This window comes from Pteropus vampyrus, unplaced genomic scaffold (assembly GCF_000151845.1).
Source record: "Pteropus vampyrus isolate Shadow unplaced genomic scaffold, Pvam_2.0 Scaffold2, whole genome shotgun sequence".
NCBI classification, from domain to species: Eukaryota; Metazoa; Chordata; class Mammalia; order Chiroptera; family Pteropodidae; genus Pteropus; species Pteropus vampyrus.
In genome coordinates, this window is record NW_011888783.1 from 27,193,661 (window position 1) to 27,210,785 (window position 17,125).

Below are 17,125 nucleotides of genomic sequence, written 5' to 3' on the forward strand. Positions count from 1 at the left end.
CTGCTGCCAGAAAGATTAAGGACCGCTGCCGTAGGGGATAGGGCTTATTGTCTTCAGATTTAACTATTTTAGAAAGAGCAGTAATGATTGACTCCATGATAAATTTAGCCAATGCTCAAATTGTGAAGTGACTTCTAGGAGACCACCCATTGCTCCCCAATATCCCAAACCTATTGCTTAAATGTTCATTTTAACAGAAGCAAATTTATACAGTAATGGTTTTGAGGAAAGAGTGCTGAAAATTTGTAGGGAAATACGTTTTTCTACCATCACATACCTCACTTCTTATGCCTAGCTATTCGGACACTGGTTAGGCAGTTCCAAGATCAGATAAACATTTTGAAGAAACAAAATTCCTATACACAAAGTTTCAATCTAGAAATATTTTTAACTTTTTTTGGTGAAGCTATTAATGCTATACTTATAAAAATCTGACAGATATCAGATTTTAAAAACATTCTCTTTGTAAAGATTGAATTTCTTGATCATGATAGTTTTTTTTTCTTTCCAAGTAGCTGGTTGAGAAAAAACACTTCCCTAGTTTGCATAAAGCTAATTAGTTTGGGGGTTGTTTTTCCTTCAACAGATCATTCTGCAACTATTGTCACCATAGAGAATGAAGATGAGAATAAATTCGTGAGTAGATTGATGAGAGAAAATAATAATATTACCATGCGAGTTTGGCTTGGATTATCTCGACATGCTGCCAGTAAGTGACATCTTTGTGTGTGCAGTATGCAAAGAGTTCTAACTTGTCCTAAATACCAAGCCACCTTTGCTAGAGAATGTCAAGTGGTGGCTAATTCAAATGTTTCTTGATGAACAAGTTAGGTCTGCTTTTTGGAGGCTTATAAATTCCTAATTAATCAGTGAGTGACTTATTAGTAATGATGAAAAACACTAGTGAAATAGAAAATCAGTTGAAATCAACTGGAATTGTTCTAAAGGCTTAAGATACTTGGATCAACAGGATATTTCTTTTTGTCTATAGCAATATCTGTGTGCCCACGCCCCCACAAGAATTTCATCCCTTAATTCCCTTGGAGTTCTCATGTCTGTACAGTTTTTCTGGTTTATAACTCTGTTATTCAGAAAGTTCTCTTCTTATTGATACCTTCTCTCTTGGAACATTTTTACCATAGAGCAAAATTAAATATTAATAGTGATTTTTTTTTGAACTAGCATAGTAAAATTACAGAAAATTGGTTCAAAAAGATCCGTGGAAGAATTTTTCCAGGGTTTGAGTGAACTTGAAATTGATAAAGAATGAATTCAGAGTACTAATTTGACAGAAAAGTAGGAAGTCTGTTTCATATTCTATGCAAAGTTGAATTCTAAATAATTGAAATAAATGCGAAATCCGAAATATTAAGTACATGTCAAAAAAGCCAGTAGATTCCAAGTTGACCATCTAAATGAATTGTGAATTGTGTTTACATTATCACCATAAGGTGGTGCTACCTCAGCTGAAAGACAAAGACAGTCATCCTGTGTAGATCCTCCTGGATCCTTCATTCCCCACCAGCATATCTCTAATGTTACAAGTTTTTTAATTGAGGGCAGAGAGAGGGAGGAGCATATGAGTCATTAAAAACCTATCCATCACACAATAAATGTGTAAGAATTCTGCATTTCAATCAAAACATTACACTCTATACAGTGTTGTCTAATAGAATTTTCTGCAAAGATGAATCGTTCTATATCTGTACTATCAAATATAGTAGTCACTAGCCACATGTGGCTATTGAGCACTTGAAATGTGACAAGTGTAACTGATGGACTGATTTTTAAATTTTTTCGCTTTTAATAAATTTCATTTTAAATAGTTGCACAGCACTATATGAGCCGCATGCCTTCTTACCTTAGTAATTTAGTGGTGATAAATATCATTTATTTAATTTCTTTCTTTAGGCCAGTCTTGGAATTGGTTAGATGGATCAAAAGTTACATTTGTCAAGTGGGCAAATAAACGTAAGAGTGATGGTGGAAAATGTAGCATTTTGTTAGCTTCAAATGAAACTTGGATAAAAGTTGAATGTTCACTTGGCTATGGAAGAGTTGTCTGCAAAGTTCCTCTGGGTAAGTATGTAACCTATCCTTAAGGAATATTTTTGCAGAACAGGTTAGGAAAGAAATGTGTATCTCAATAATATGTACTTGGTCCTATAGTGTTAAGTCCTTAAGGTATATCCAAAAAATCTTAAGTCAGATTCCTTCCCTTGGGAAATTAGATTATAAGAAACAATAACTGCATAAGATGCCTAGGACTTCCAGAGGAAACTAATAAACAATCTAAACTTAGTACAGTTCTTTCCTAAGAAAAATGGAAGCTGCCAGATATTAGGGAGGTCACTTCTTTGAGAATGTTCTTAAGATGTATTTTGTTCTATAGTTTCACTATGTGAAAGCCCTATTTCTGCAGTTAGTTTGCTTCCTTTCTCCTCATTGCCTTAAAACTCGTGATTAACTTAACAAGATTGCAAAACTGGATTTAATTACTTAAAATGTCCTTAGTATCTGTAATAAATCATAATTTGAACTTACGTTTTATCATAAGTTGATATATAAAATAACCATAAAAATCTTATCTTAATAACTTCATTTCTAGAGAAAGATCTCTAAATTTTTCATAGCAACATTTTTAAAGATCTAGCATAAAAGTGTTCATTTTGGTGTACAAATATTAAAGATAAAACATGAATTCTAGTTGTTCAGTATCTATATAATCATGCATTAATTTAGCATATATTTTGAGTGTCTGCTGTATGTCATGACCTGTTCTGTGTGCTGGGATGCGCCTATGAACAGGAAAATAAGATACTTTTTCTCACAGGGCTTACAATCTAGTGGAGGAAGACAGATAATAAGTAACCAAGGCGAATATTTAGAAGAGAGAAAAATATCAAACATTTATAAATTCTGATCAAGACCAGGGGGATGGCTATTCTAGATTGGGATATCAGCAAGATGTTTAAGAACGGGAGACATTCGAAGCTGAGATCGGAAAGGGCTCACCAGGCCGAGGTACCAGTTGCCCCAAAGACCCTAAAGAAGAACCAGCTTGTTGAGTGCTCAGGGAAGAACTGGAAAGTAGGCTGGTGCCAGATACTTAGGGCTCTGGAAGAAAGGGTCAGGAGTTCTGGTTCTATTCTGAGTGGAATAGAAAAAGACTGGAAGATTTGGGGGGGTAGGTGGGAGCAGGCTTAGGGGATTATAAACCAAGAGTTCTGTTTTGGCCATTTTGAACTAAGCATATGGAGATGAGATCACCATGTGGAATGTATAGGATGCCATTGGACACATGAGAGAGAAGGGAGGTCAGCAGAGAGACGGCATTAAAGCCATTGGACAGAATGAGTCCATCTTGGCAGTATTCAGAGAAGGGCCCTGGAACAGCATTTAAAATTGAAAAGCTAGGAACTGAATGAGGTCATCCTAAAGGCTTAAATCATTTTAAAGCAGATAATACTTTATTTGGCCCCACGTAAGCCAAACAGAAAGATTTACAGCTTTTAGCAAATTGCTATCAAAGCGAGGTAATATACTGAGTGATATTCTCAGAAGGGTGATGGGAAGGGGAAGTGAGAATAACGATAGTGCTTTAATTTCTTTGGAAGAAAATTGCTGTAGCAATGAAGAGGAATTGAATAAAAAGGAAAACAGTTAAATTTGGAAATAAAGCACTTAAGTATTTGATGATGGGTTTGAATTCTGTATTCATGCTATGAAACAATCAGTAACTTATTTTGTCTCATTTGTACGAGGTTTGCATATGCGACACACAGCAGAATGTATAAAATCAATAATGATCACTTTTATCTTCTCTCCTCCAATGTTAAAACTTTCCTTATTCTAGGCCCTGATTACAGAGGAATAGCCATCACATTTGCTGTGCTAAGTGTCTTAGCTTTCATCGGCGGACTGCTTTGGTTCCTTTTCCAAAGGAACCGTTTGCATTGGGCGGGATTCTCTTCTGTTCGATATGAACAAGGAGTGAATGAAGATGAGATTATGCTTCCTTCTTTCCATGACTAAATTCTTCTAAAAGTTTTCTAATTTGCACTACCACGTTAGGAAAAATGAGCCATATAAAATTCTTCCAGTGTCAGTATTTACTCTGTTCCAAAGTAGAAGTCTTATGTACTTTTTCGGTTGTTTAGTTGCTATTTTGGTATCCACATTTAATTATCCACAAAATGCCATGTTTATAACTCTACTTAATAGAATGGAGAGTAAAAGAAGCTGAAACTAAAGTCCAAATTGTTCGTAGGGTAATAATTTTAATGTGTGTTTTCTCTCTAAGAATGTGGTTAGTAACTAGAATATGTATATTTGAATGGTGTTTTTACACTTCTTAGAAAACTTAAATTGGCGTATTATTAGGCCACACATCTTCCTTTTTAATTTTTATGAAGATCTGACCAAATGCAAAATTAGTACCTCAAGGTAAAAAACAACTGTAAATAATATCAACATTGTTTTAAAATAGTTATTTGTAGCATTTGGGGAAAAATTTTAAACAATAAGACGTTTGTTTTGTACACAGCAAAATGATACCACTTGGCAAGATGTTTCTTATACTATTCCAAATATATCTCATACCAACATTAAATTTAAAAGTTTTGTTCTGTCAATAATTATTCATAAAACAATGGTTTTTAAAGATTTAGTACTTAATATTTTTTCTGAAGTGTGGGAACATTATTTTTAGATTGATTAGATATCCTGTAACAGCAGTGTGTTTCTTATGTTTTCTTATGTACAACGTATACCTGTTTCCTTTTCAAAGGGAATCAGCTAAGTTTTTGAAAATTTTACAATTTAGATACTTGACATAGTATGTCAACTTTTGACTAAGAAATTTTTATTACTTTGTTGCCTTTTTACATGAGCTAAAGAGAAGGGGTCTGTGAAGGAAACTGTATATCTTGCATTTGTAAAAACTTTACAGTGAAACTCTTTACTTTGTGAAAACTTTACAATGAAACTCTAAACTTTGTGATTACTACTAAAATATTTAAAATTATGAATGATTAAAAAAACTGTTTTGTGGTTATCAGTTTAAATTTTATCACCTAGAATATACTGTTAATTATAGTTTGCACTGGACATGGTGAATGTTTTATTCAGTGTTTAACTTATATTTGTACTTTAGAATATTTTTGTATAAAATCCATGGGTTTATTTTAAAGTTTAAAATGTTTATACTATGATGAATTTGTAAATAATTTTCTAGGACTGTTTTAGTATAGTCTAAAATTATAGTATAATTCTTCTAAAATATTTTTTACTGAATTTGTTACACTAGTTCTCTTACCCTATGATCTGTACAGTTTTAGTCATTAAGACTTTCTTGAAAGAACTAAATCAACTTGATGTGAAAAACATAGCTATATATAGTAGTGATGCCACAATAAAGTTGTTTTATTTTTTAAGTAAAAGTGTTGTTGATCCTTGTTGAAATATATCTCTAGATTGGCTTTTATTATTTTAGGCATATAGTATGACAAGAAATAAAGTGTCCAGCTCTTGTAAAGTGAGGCAACCTTTAGAATTTGTGTGTATTTTTAAAGAGAAAATATAATCATTCCTACATTTATGAACATACGATTTTAGTTTCTTTTCCAGATTCCTCCAAATAAGCTTGTCTTTTAACTATTAGATCAGCAGAGATTCCATTTATGTATGGTCTACTTACTTCTCATTCTTTGTGCTCCCCTCAGGAGATCCTGCCCACCACCTCCCACCCCAAGGCAGTCTTCAACCACTTCTAAGTCAATAATTCAAATATCTACTTCCAGGCTCATATTTCCAGCTCTCACTGGGCAATCTACATGAAAGTCCTTCTCCAGAAGACTTGAACTGCCCATATTGTGTTCTCTTCCCTATTCCCTCCTATTCCAGATGTCTCAGAAGAACTGAAACAGCCTTTTCCAGTCTTCTCTAACTAATCCAACTCCCACATGTGGTCTGACAAAATTGATCTTTCAAAACCAGGCACTTAAAAAAGCAAGCAGATAGACCTAATGATCAGGTATAGGAGACAAATTCAAAGGTGGCACCAATGATCACCATTTTCCCCTCTGCTCCAACCCCCTCCCCACCGCCCCCCACATACACATACACACATAGCATGTTCCCTTCTCTGATCCTAGGGCGAGCTACTTTCATTATCCGGGAAATCTCCCCTGCAAATAGCTGCTGTGGTGTTGGTAAACCCCAATCCTGACCCCACCACTGAGCTTATGCTACAAAAAGTCAGAGATTCACATTCCTTTATCTTAGGTTCATTTATGCCTAAAACCTTCTTGAAGAAACAAAGATCTAATTGTTATTCAACCACTTTATCTTACTTAAAAAGACAAATTTTAACTAGATCTCAGACATTTTTTCTATGAGACCTCATGATCTGTGCAAAGTTACCTCTAATTCAATGTGTATTCTAAATTAAAACATTCTCACAACATCTACATCTCAACAAATTTAGTATACGTGTATTTCTCTTTGTTCCAGCTAAATTAATCACAAGCAGAATTTTAGAAACTTCTTTTTCTATTCTTTCGATTAGCGTGAAGACACTACATACCCTTTTTTTCCCAACCTAGAAACTCAGAAGTCATCCTCAAATCCCCTTTCTCATCTCCCTAATCCAACAATTCTGTCAATTACTTCAGACTTCTCACAATGAAGTGGTTATCTCCATTATTAACTATCTAAATTCAAACCTTTATCTTTTTTTTTTTTTCCTCTCTGAATTACTTGCACAGACCTTGTTACTGGTCTTCCTCATTAGCATTTCTTCTTCATCCTATTTACCCCACTTCTGGGCTCAGGGGAGCTAAACTACATAGAGGAAGACTCACCCTCTGTGCGTGCTCTAGGCCTAACATCTCAGGCCAAAATGAAGCTCAGCAATGCTCAGCTCAGGAACCTTTCCCAGGAACCTTATGTGGGCTGATGAGCCATCCTGAGATATCCTAGAGTTTGGGTTCCCTGGCCAAATACCCTTTTAATACAAGATAGAATCAAGTCAGTATTGCTAAAATTGCTAAAAAAAAAAAAAAAAAAAAAAAAACCAAACACAGATAAAACTGACTCTAGGAATTAGGGAAACATTGATGTCCTGATCCAATGGAAATGCAGCAGAGTGGTAGGGGCAGAACCCAGATGGGAGCGAGCTAACAAGGGAAAGAGAAATTAGGAGATGGGGAATATGAAACTTTGAAAAGTATGGTGGAGATGGGAAGGAGAGGCATTGGGCCGTAGCTACAGGTAGGAGTGGGGTTGAAGAAAGTTTTTTCCCCAAAGGAGGAGAAAAAGAGATTCACTGGTTTAGAAGCTGAGAGGGAAAAACAAAAACAGTGGACAAAGAGAAGATGCAGGGGAGAGACGGGGAATCATTAATGGAAGAAGATCTTGGAGAAGATGGGACGAGAGGGGCAGTTTTAAGCCCACAGAAAAGGGAACTAGGTTTGGATGGGATAATGGGAAGAATGTCTTTCTCTCTGAGGCCACGAGAGGAAGACCTGCATGAAAGAGAAGTGGAGAGCAGATAAGTATTTGAAAATACCTGATGGGCCCCATTTTCTTATTGAGTAAAAGGTAAGATATTTTGCTGAGAAATACCCAGTGAGGGGAATGGGAGAGGACAATGACCAAGACAAAATGAAAAGATTGCATAAGAGGCATACTGGATACAGATGAAATTAAGAGTCATCTACTTGTAGTGACAACTATCAAGAGAATTGATTTCCTCTACCTGTTCTCAGTTATGTTGGTAAAGTTTCTTCTGTGAAGAAGAAGAGACTTCATCCTAGAAAAAGAAAAAAAGAAAAAGAAAACTACCATGTAATCCAACAACCCCACTTCTGGATGTATATCCAAGGGAAATGAAAACAAGATCAAGAAGAGATATCTGCACTTTCATGTTCTTGTAGCATTATTCACAATATAGCCAAGATATGGAATCAACCTGTGTTCATAAGTGGATAAATGTATAAAGAAGATGTGATACAATGAAATATTATTCAGCCATAAAAAAGAAGGAAATTGCCATTCGAAACAACATAGAGGAAACTTGAGGGCATTAAGTGAAATCAAACAGAGAAAGACAAATACCGTATGGGCTCACTTACATGTGGAATCTAAAGGAGCCAAACTAATAGAAACAGAGTAGAGAGGTGGTTACCAGTGGCTGGGGGGAGTGGGGGAAGAAAATGGGGAGATGTCAGACAAAGGATACAAACTTTCTCTTATAGGATGAATAAATTCTGGGAATCTAATATACAACATAGCAATTATAGCTAACAATATTATATACTTGAAAGTTACTGAGAAAGTAAATCTTAAATATTCTCACTGCAAAAAAAGAAATGGTAATTATGTGACTGGATGGCAGTATGTAGCTAATGGTGGTAATAAGTGTATCAAAACATGTTGTATGCCTTAAATTACACAATGTTATATATCAATTATATCTCGAGAAAGCTGGAAAAACAATTTTATTCTTAAAAAGAAAAAAGAAAGAGACCCTAGGTGCAGAGTTGGCCAGGTAGGATGAAACAGAGGAACAAGAGATTGCATGGTATTCAGGCTGGATGGAGATGGAGGAATAAAAACTAGGGAAAAATGAAGATAAGGGAATAAAGTCTGGAATGAGGTCAAAGAGGAGGTAAGTGGAATGAAAGAGACGGAAAAATAAAAGGCACGAGGTGTGATTAGAAAGTAGGACATAATAGTGAGATATTTTAATGAAATACCACATTATTCCATGCAGAGGCAGTAAATAGTCTACTTTCTCATACTATCATAAAAAATGAAGTGTACACCAGAGTTAACTGTAGAAAAAAATGTTCAAATGACTTCTAAACCAAACACTATTGAAATGAGTTATTTGCCTACATTAAATTGATTTCATTAGGATGCCAATTCTATTGCAAACCTAACCATTATTTGAAAATTATTTTAATGCAAAGTAAGCCATATAGATAAAATATACTTTGGTGCCTGAGGTAGGAATGAAGGAACTTTTTCAATTGCTTGATTGAATAGAACTGTTCACTTTATAGTTAGCAAGATGGAAGAATCCCAAAGTTAGGATGTTCGAACATATAAACACAGTGTATTTTTGGAAGGATTTACTTTGGATGTGAGTTTCGTATATCAAGCCGTTATTGATAGACTGAGAAGAATGAAAATAAATAAATTGAGCAAGATCTTGCTGAACCTGGAATAGATTGTCCAGCAGAAGACCTGGGCTCTTGTTCACTTTTTGGCATTCATTGTGTGCTCCTGGGTAAGTCATGTCCCTTCTCAGAAATTTCCTTATCAGTAAACAAAGATGTCCCCTACCACACTCTGTAACTTTCCTTGGAGACCCATTGGTCAGACTTCCTTGGTGTAATCACCCCATTTCTACTGGACTATCACAGGCAAGAAAAGGGTTAGAAGGCGTTAGAAAGGGTTAGATTTGATTTTTTTAGAATACACTTTAATTTTTTAGCAGTTTTATGTTTATAAAAATTTGAGCAGAAAGTATAGGGAGTTCTCTCTCTCTCTCTCTCTCTCTTTCCCCTATTATTAGCATCTTGAATTAGTATACTATCATTTGTTAAAATTGATGATCCCATAGTGACACAGTATTATTGACTAAAGTCCATAGTTTACATTAGGGTTCATCTTGTTCATCTTTGTGTTGCACATTCTATGGGTTTCGACAAATGTATAATAAAATGTATCTACCATTACAGTATCATACAGAATAATATCAGTGCCCTAAAAATTCTATGCTCTACCTATTCATGCCTCTTTTCCTCTTCCCCTCCTCCACCACCTCTCACCCCCCACCCCGCCCTCCCAGTAGCCACTGATCTTTTCACTCTTGCCATAGTTTTCCGTTCTTCCAAAATATCATATGGTTGGAATCATTCAGTATGTAACCTTTTAAGATGGGCTTCTCTCATTCAGCAATACATACTTAAGGTTCCTCCAGGCCTTTTCATGGTTTAATAGCTCATTTCTTTTAAGCACTGAATAATATTACATTGTATGGATGTACCGCAGTTTGTTTATCCAATCACCTATGGAAGAACATCTTGGTTGCTTTCTGATTTGGGCAATTATGAATAAAGCTTCTATAAACAATTCACAGGTTTTTGCTTATATGTAAGTTTTCAATTTGTGTAAATCCCAAGGAGCACAACTGCTTAATCCCTGTTAAAAGTATATTTAGTTTTGTAAGAAGCTGCCAAACCGTCTTCCAAAGTGGCTGTACCATTTTGCATTCCCACCAGCAATGAATGAGAGTTCCTCTTGCTTCCACATCCTCACTACCATTCTGTGTTGTGTGTTCTAGATTTTGGCCATTCTAACAGGTGCATACTGGTATCTCAATTTTATTTTAATTTGAAATTCTCTGGTGATATATGATGTCAAATGTCTTTTCACATGCTTATTTTCTATACGCATATCTTCTTTGACGAGGTGTCTGTATCACCTGTACATTTTTAGATTGTGTTTTTATTGTTGGGTTTAAATTCAGTTTTAAAGAAATCTATTGCTAATGACGCCAGGTTCTGTCAGAGCTTCAACAAGCCGCTGAGCTTGGCCTTGGTTTGTACATTGTGTTTGTACATCATAGTTGCATAGTTTATACATACATCATAGCGTGCATAGTTTGTTGTTGTTTGTTCGTTTTGGCTTAAACAACAGAAACTTATAGTCTCGTGGTTCTGGAAAATAGAAGTTCAGGATCAAGGTATAGGTAAGGTTGTACAAGCATAGTTTAAAGAACCTTAATCCAGCCTCTGGTGACAGAGAATAGTTGTCTGAGGGACATAGTCCACTGGAGAGACTTTGAAAAGGTTTCTGCCATTTGATTCAAAGGAGAAACCTGGCAGACACCACTTTAACCAAGAGATCAAACTTAACATCACCAGTGATGTGACATACTGACATCGTGGCCCTCCTGGGCAGTGCACATCACTTCCGTGGTACTCTTGCCAAAAATAAAACAGGACCACCTGAGTCCTGTTCTTCCAATCTCCCTCAAGAAGAAACATTAAGCGAAGCGGACTTGAAGGACATTTACAAAACTGGCCGGTACTCTTCAAACTTGTCGACATCGTGGAAGACAAAGGTGGACAGAGGAACTGTCCCACATTAAAGGAGACCAAGGAGACATGACATCTCAATGCAATATATGATCCTGGACTGGCTTTTAGAACGGGGGGGGGGGGGAGGGAAGACCATTAGAGGGATAATTGGCAAAATGTGACCAGAACTGTAGATTAGTTAATAATATTCTACCAGCGTTTGTCTCCTGGCTTTGATCGTGGTACTGGAATTATATTCGAGGTTACTATTTAGAGAAGGTGGCCGAAGGGTAATGGAAATTCTTTGTACTATTTTTACAACATTTTCGAGTCTAAAATCATTTCGGTTCAAATGAAAAGTTTTAAAAATTGCGGAGAGGTGGGGAGCCGCGGGCAGGGCGCCGCGGGGATCTCTCAGCCGGGTCGGCGAGCGCGGCCCCCGCCCTTCCCGCCCCGCCAGCCCCTCCCGCCGGCCCATCGGTGGGAGGGGTCGGGCCGCTCCGCACTTGGCAAACGCGCGGTTCGGCGCCCGCACCCGCAGCCATGGCTAGGGCCGCGCTGTCCTATCTCCTGCTGCCACTGCTGGGCCTCGCCGCCGCCGCCGTCGCGGGTAAGCTGCCCCCTTGCCGCGCCCGGTCCTCGGCTCGGGAGCCCGTACCTTCCTTGAGCGACCGCCTTCGCCCCCTGCCCGAGGGGAGTCCTCGGGTGGCGGCATCCCGTCTTGGCCTCTCGCCCTCACCTGGGCGCCCACCCTGTGCGCCCCCGTGGACTTAGTGTCTGGTCATCCCCCACCCCCCTCCCGGTTCACTGGGTACCAAGAGAGCGGCCCGGGGAAGGGGGTCGCGGAGCATCCAAGAAGTACCCTCTCCCTTCCACAGTGCCCACATCCTCAGAGCAGACCCCAGTAGCGGTTGAAGGCCCCCAAATGGAGTCTAATTGACAGGAGAGCTGAGGGACTTGCCACGACGAGCATAGTTTCAGGGCCATTAGGGGCTGAAAAGAGAAGAGGGGGAAGTTGGCTGCGGAGATTTCTCCAGCTGTGCGCAGCGAGGATGGAGGGTGGGGGTGGGAAGAAGCAGGCCTTCTTTTGCTCACGGCTTTGTTTGTCCACTTGGTGGTTGTTCAAGTTGTCGAAACAGGAAAACAGTTCAGCCAAATAACCCTTGGATCGAAGTGGGTCGTGAACAGGCGAAGCTTGGATTTCGCTTAAGTCGCGTGATTTAAAAATCTCTTAGTCTGCTGTTGTGCAAGTGACATCTGAAAAATTACGCGATTAGTCATTTCCAAAATGACTCCTTTGGAAAAGAGACAATTCTATTGAATATGCGGTTTTGGCTGTTGTTTTTTTGAAAGCAAGTTTCTCAGTCATGTCAAAAATGTTGATGGGGTAAACTCTGGGGAAAGACTTCCGTCCAAAAACACAATTGATTGAACAATTCTAGGAATTAAAGAGCAAAATAAACAAGAACTAAGTGAATACTTGTATGGGTTTGAATAAAATGATTATGCAAGAGTTAGATCCGCGCCCCCCCACCCCCACCCTCCGCCGCTCCTGAATTTCATTGCCATTTTATAAGTTCCTGCTGGGAGTCTGCTGACAGGCAGGGATATTTTAAAAGATCTCAGTGATTGAGGCAGCAGTAGAATAAGTAACTCAGAACCTGCTTACAAACCCAAAGCTTCTTTCCGGAAAGCTTTTGACTACCAGCATTTATGACCAGTTATGCCATCTGCTGCCTGTGGAGGAGCAGAAACAAGATATGCCGATTTTCATTTTGTCCATACTTGAGCACATTAGTTTTATTGGACTAGAGATTCTGTGAAGACTGGACTGTTTTGATCCCTCCTCGTGCAGGCGCTCATTATGTTTTCCAGGAACATCTAAATGCCCATTTAACCCACTGTCTGGGTGGCCATGCCTTCATACTTTAGGCTAGTCAAAAACCACTTTTCTTGTCAGATTTTTAAAAATCAGTTTCTTGATTTTGATATCTCTCTTCTTTAGAGAAGTTCTTTTGATCAGTAATAGAAGACAAAGCTATCTTTGGAAAGCATTCTTTTTCCTTTTATAAGTCCAGTATAGTTGAATAGGCTTTTGAAGAGCTTGAGAAGTACATGTTAAACAAATTAATGCTATTAACCGATCAGCTCTCAATCAGGAAGCTTTAAGGATTAATTTAGAAAAAGCATGATCTTTGGAGTTAGTTACAAACTATGGCCTTGATCAAGTTACTCAACTCATTGTATTTCAGTAAAATGGAGATGATACCCCACAGGGCTAACTGTGAGTATTAAGTGAAAACTCTATGTCTAGTACCTATTACAGGCCTGGGACATCTTGGTTTCTTTCCCTTTGTTCTCTTCATACAAAATGAAGGGTAATTTTTGCAACTAGAAAACATCATGACTGCCACTTTATGTGGATGTATGTGAGATATTTATGGTTACTGAACACATTCACATACATGTTGATGATATAAAACTGGAAAACTATATATGTTTTTCATCATAAGACTTCACAAATCTATTCAGACAGGATTAGGAATCATATTCGGCTTAGCACTAAATCAAGAAAGAGCTTTTCAAGGTTATCACAGATTGAGCTGAATGGCAAGATCTTAACAGAAAAGCTGTGGTATTGCATAGAATATAAATGTAATGATGAAATGGAAATTATTGTTACTGTGATCTGTTATTGTGGAGCTTATTAGTGTAAGTGATCTTATGTTGTTCTTAGTTATTATCTTGAAAATCGCAGTGAACAAAAAATTCTTTAAAGTCCTGAGTAATGTTCCATGGCATCCCTTCTAAAAAGTTCTATAATGCTACTTTTTGTACATAGTAAATGATCAATACATGTTTAATGGGTCAGTGATTTCCCATGGGTGGCATTAGATGGGTGGATATAAGCACATTTAGAGTAAATCCTCATTCTGTGGTTATCACATGGATCAGAATTCAAGTTACTATTTTCTTTTTTTTTTTAGTTTTTTTTTGTGGAATCAGCCCTATTTTTGTTTTTTTTTTTTTAAACATTTTTAAGTTGTTTACTGAGGTAACATCGGTTAATAATGTTACACAACATTATAATTTGATATCTGTATGCTCTATTGAGTGCTCACCACCCAAAGTCGTTTCCTTCCGTCACCATATATTTGCCCCTCTTTACTCAGTTCGCCCTTTCCCCGACTCTTCCCTCTCTGGTAACCACCATACTATTGTCTGTGTCTATGAGTTTGTTTGTTTTGTTTGTTACTTTCTGTTTTATATACCACATGTGAGTGAAATCATACCGTTTTTGTTTTTTTCTGTCTGACTTATTTCACTTTGCATAATACCCTCAAGATCCATCCATGCAAATGGCAATATTGCATCTTTTTATAGCTGAATAGTATTCCATTGTACATATATGCCACACCTTCTTTGTCCATTCATCCATCTGTGGACACTTTGGTTGTTTCCATGTCTTGGTTGTTGTAAGTAATGCTGCAGAGAACTCATATAGCTCAACAACAATAATAGAAACAAAAATCTGATTAAAAAATGGACAGAGGATCTGAATAGACATTTTTCCAAGGAAAACATATACAGATAGCCAACAGGCACATGAAAAGATGTTCAACATCACTAGTTATTAGGGAAATTCAAATCAAAACCACAATGAGATATCACCTCACACCTGTTAGAATGGCTGTTATCCATGAGACAAGAAATAGCAAATGATGGGGAGAATGTGGAGAAAAGGGAACCCTTGTTCACTATCGGTGGGGTTGTAAATTGGTGCAGCCACTATGGAAACAGTATGGAGGTTCTTTTAAAAATTAAAAACAGAACTACCATATGATCCAGCAATTCCTCTTCCAGGTATTTACCTGAAAAATATGAAAATACTAATTCATAAAGATGTAGGTTGCTAATTTTAAATTGATGAGGTGCCCCCGCCTTCCTCCCCAATGTCATCTTTTACCACCCTTCCTGCCATTTCCTCTGTTTATCCACACTGACCTCCTCGGTGACTCAGCCGCTGCTGGTTCTTCTGCCCAGACCACCCTCCCCTTCCCTGGTCGTTGGCACAGCTTCCCCCATTCACATCATTCAGATTTCTGTTCGTATGTCACCTCCTCAAGCCTTCCCCAAACACCCGACATTCTCTATCACATCTCCGTGTTTTATCTTCTTCAAAGCACTTACTACTATCTGAATGCACCTCGTTCAGCCCTTGTCTTCTTGCCTATTGCTCCCCTTACCAGAAGTAAGTTCCATAACAGCAGAGACTTTACTGTCTTGTGGAGTTTTGTTTTGTTTTGATTTGTCTCTGCACTTTATTCTAATTTATAATAAAAGGACAAAAATTAGATGAATGATTTAAAAAGTAGGGGGGATAATGGGATTGCAGTTTCTTTTGAATTATTTTACCTCTGCCATGAACTCCTCTCATAATTGAATTCAAAGCATTAAATCATCTTCATCTATTGATGTGACTTTTTCTGACCCTTGTGGATAGCACAGTTATATTTCAGGGGAAATTCTCAGATATATTTTTGTGAATTTTGAGATGTTAATAAATGTTTTTTTTCTTCCAATGAAAAAAGTGAAATTATAATTAGGTATTATTTCAGGACTTCTTTCATTGTTGAGGAGCTTTTTAAAAACATGCTTATGTGTTGAAAACTAATTTTGCAACAGGGTGATGGTCCACAATTTATGACACATATCAGGTATTTTTTCCTGCTGTGGGTTATTTTAGATTTTGAGGGCAAATCTTGAGACTGACTCTCTAAGAAAATAGACCCGTGATGCCCAATGAGAAAGGTACAGAGTAACACTGACTGGCACCCACATTCTATGAATAAATATCACGACAGCTCTTCTGAAAAGGGATGTGAGTGAGTAAGCTGGAAGTAGACATCTTGGAAGCTAAGTGGGGAAGGGTAATGTGGAGAGGGCATGGAGTGTCAGAGTGGCTGGATTTCCTTGAGATTCAAGCAGAGCTTGCAGCCCAGTGTACTGCCTGTGGATTAGTCAGGGAATTGGAACAGCTACTCTCCTCCATACACCATAAATGTCATAAACAGCTCCTCTTCTTCCTCTCTTTCTGCCACAGTTGCTCTTGTGGAAGGTAAGTGACTGCAACTCATACCTTAATGAGAGAAGGGGCAAAGGTCTTATTGACAAGGGCAAAAATACAGTCTTTGCCTAAAATACAGTCTTTAACATTCAGAACAAGTATGTCCCAAGGATCACTTCCTCTTATTCTGTGCCTGGTTGTTTAAAAAAAGAAATGATAAGGGAACAGAGAGTTCTATTAGAACTGACTGTTGATGCAAAATATTCCTGTGATTTTGCCATTTTTTTCTTTTAGCACTTGGTAATTTTAGGCAGAGGAAATATATGGAAACTTTTGGAGTTACGTTAAGTACAGGCTTTTAAAATTTTCATTAGACTCCTAAATTTTGGTACATATTAAATGGAATTATAAAATTATAAAATTCATTGTCATTTAGGTGCATTATTAACATCAACCTATCTTTTAGGACTGCTGTAAAGAAGAAAGAGTAATGGACAAGCACTTTGCAGAGAGCTTTGTGGGCAGGTTATTTTTTTATTTAGCATTTTATTTAGCAAAGTATATTCATCAAAATATATTTTATAGAAAATATTATAGAACCTGTAATTAAAAACTTATGGCAATATTTTGGGGAGGCAGGTTTTTTTATATTATTATTATTATTATAGGATTCTAGCAAAGTTTTTAGCTTTCTGCTCATGAAGTACATCAGCCTTGACAGCTTTCCTCTCCAGAGGTATCCAACCTCTGAACACTGTTCTTTTCTCAAAGTAAACTGTGTCTCTTCAGTAGTGCTTAAAGCTTATTTCAGGGCACACGCTCTGATCCTGTAGCATGAGAAGAAGGATTCAGTGCCGAATTAACTGGAGTTGCTGCTAATGCTGAAATGAACCTAAGGAGAAAGCAGTTGAAATGTTTGAGGAAGTGAGTCAACAGTTTGTTTCTATTTTTCTGCCTATAGTTT

The 17,125-nt window shown here is 37.4% G+C and overlaps 1 protein-coding gene across 4 annotated transcripts in view; it reads left to right on the forward strand.

Moving 5' to 3' along the window:
- LOC105291170 (CD302 antigen) overlaps positions 1–17,125 on the forward strand; it is a 107,106-nt gene that overhangs the window by 68,416 nt on the left and 21,565 nt on the right. For 2 of the 4 annotated variants that reach the window (XM_011358786.2, XM_023529947.1), the window contains exons 33-35: positions 587–709; positions 1,912–2,079; positions 3,857–5,173. In XM_011358786.2, the coding sequence (XP_011357088.1) occupies positions 587–709; positions 1,912–2,079; positions 3,857–4,035 (470 nt within the window). In that variant the 3' untranslated portion in view covers positions 4,036–5,173. Of the gene's footprint in view, positions 1–586; positions 710–1,911; positions 2,080–3,856; positions 5,174–11,591; positions 11,704–17,125 lie in introns of those variants that run through there. The other 2 variants (XM_011358799.2, XM_011358794.2) reach the window with 2 other exon arrangements.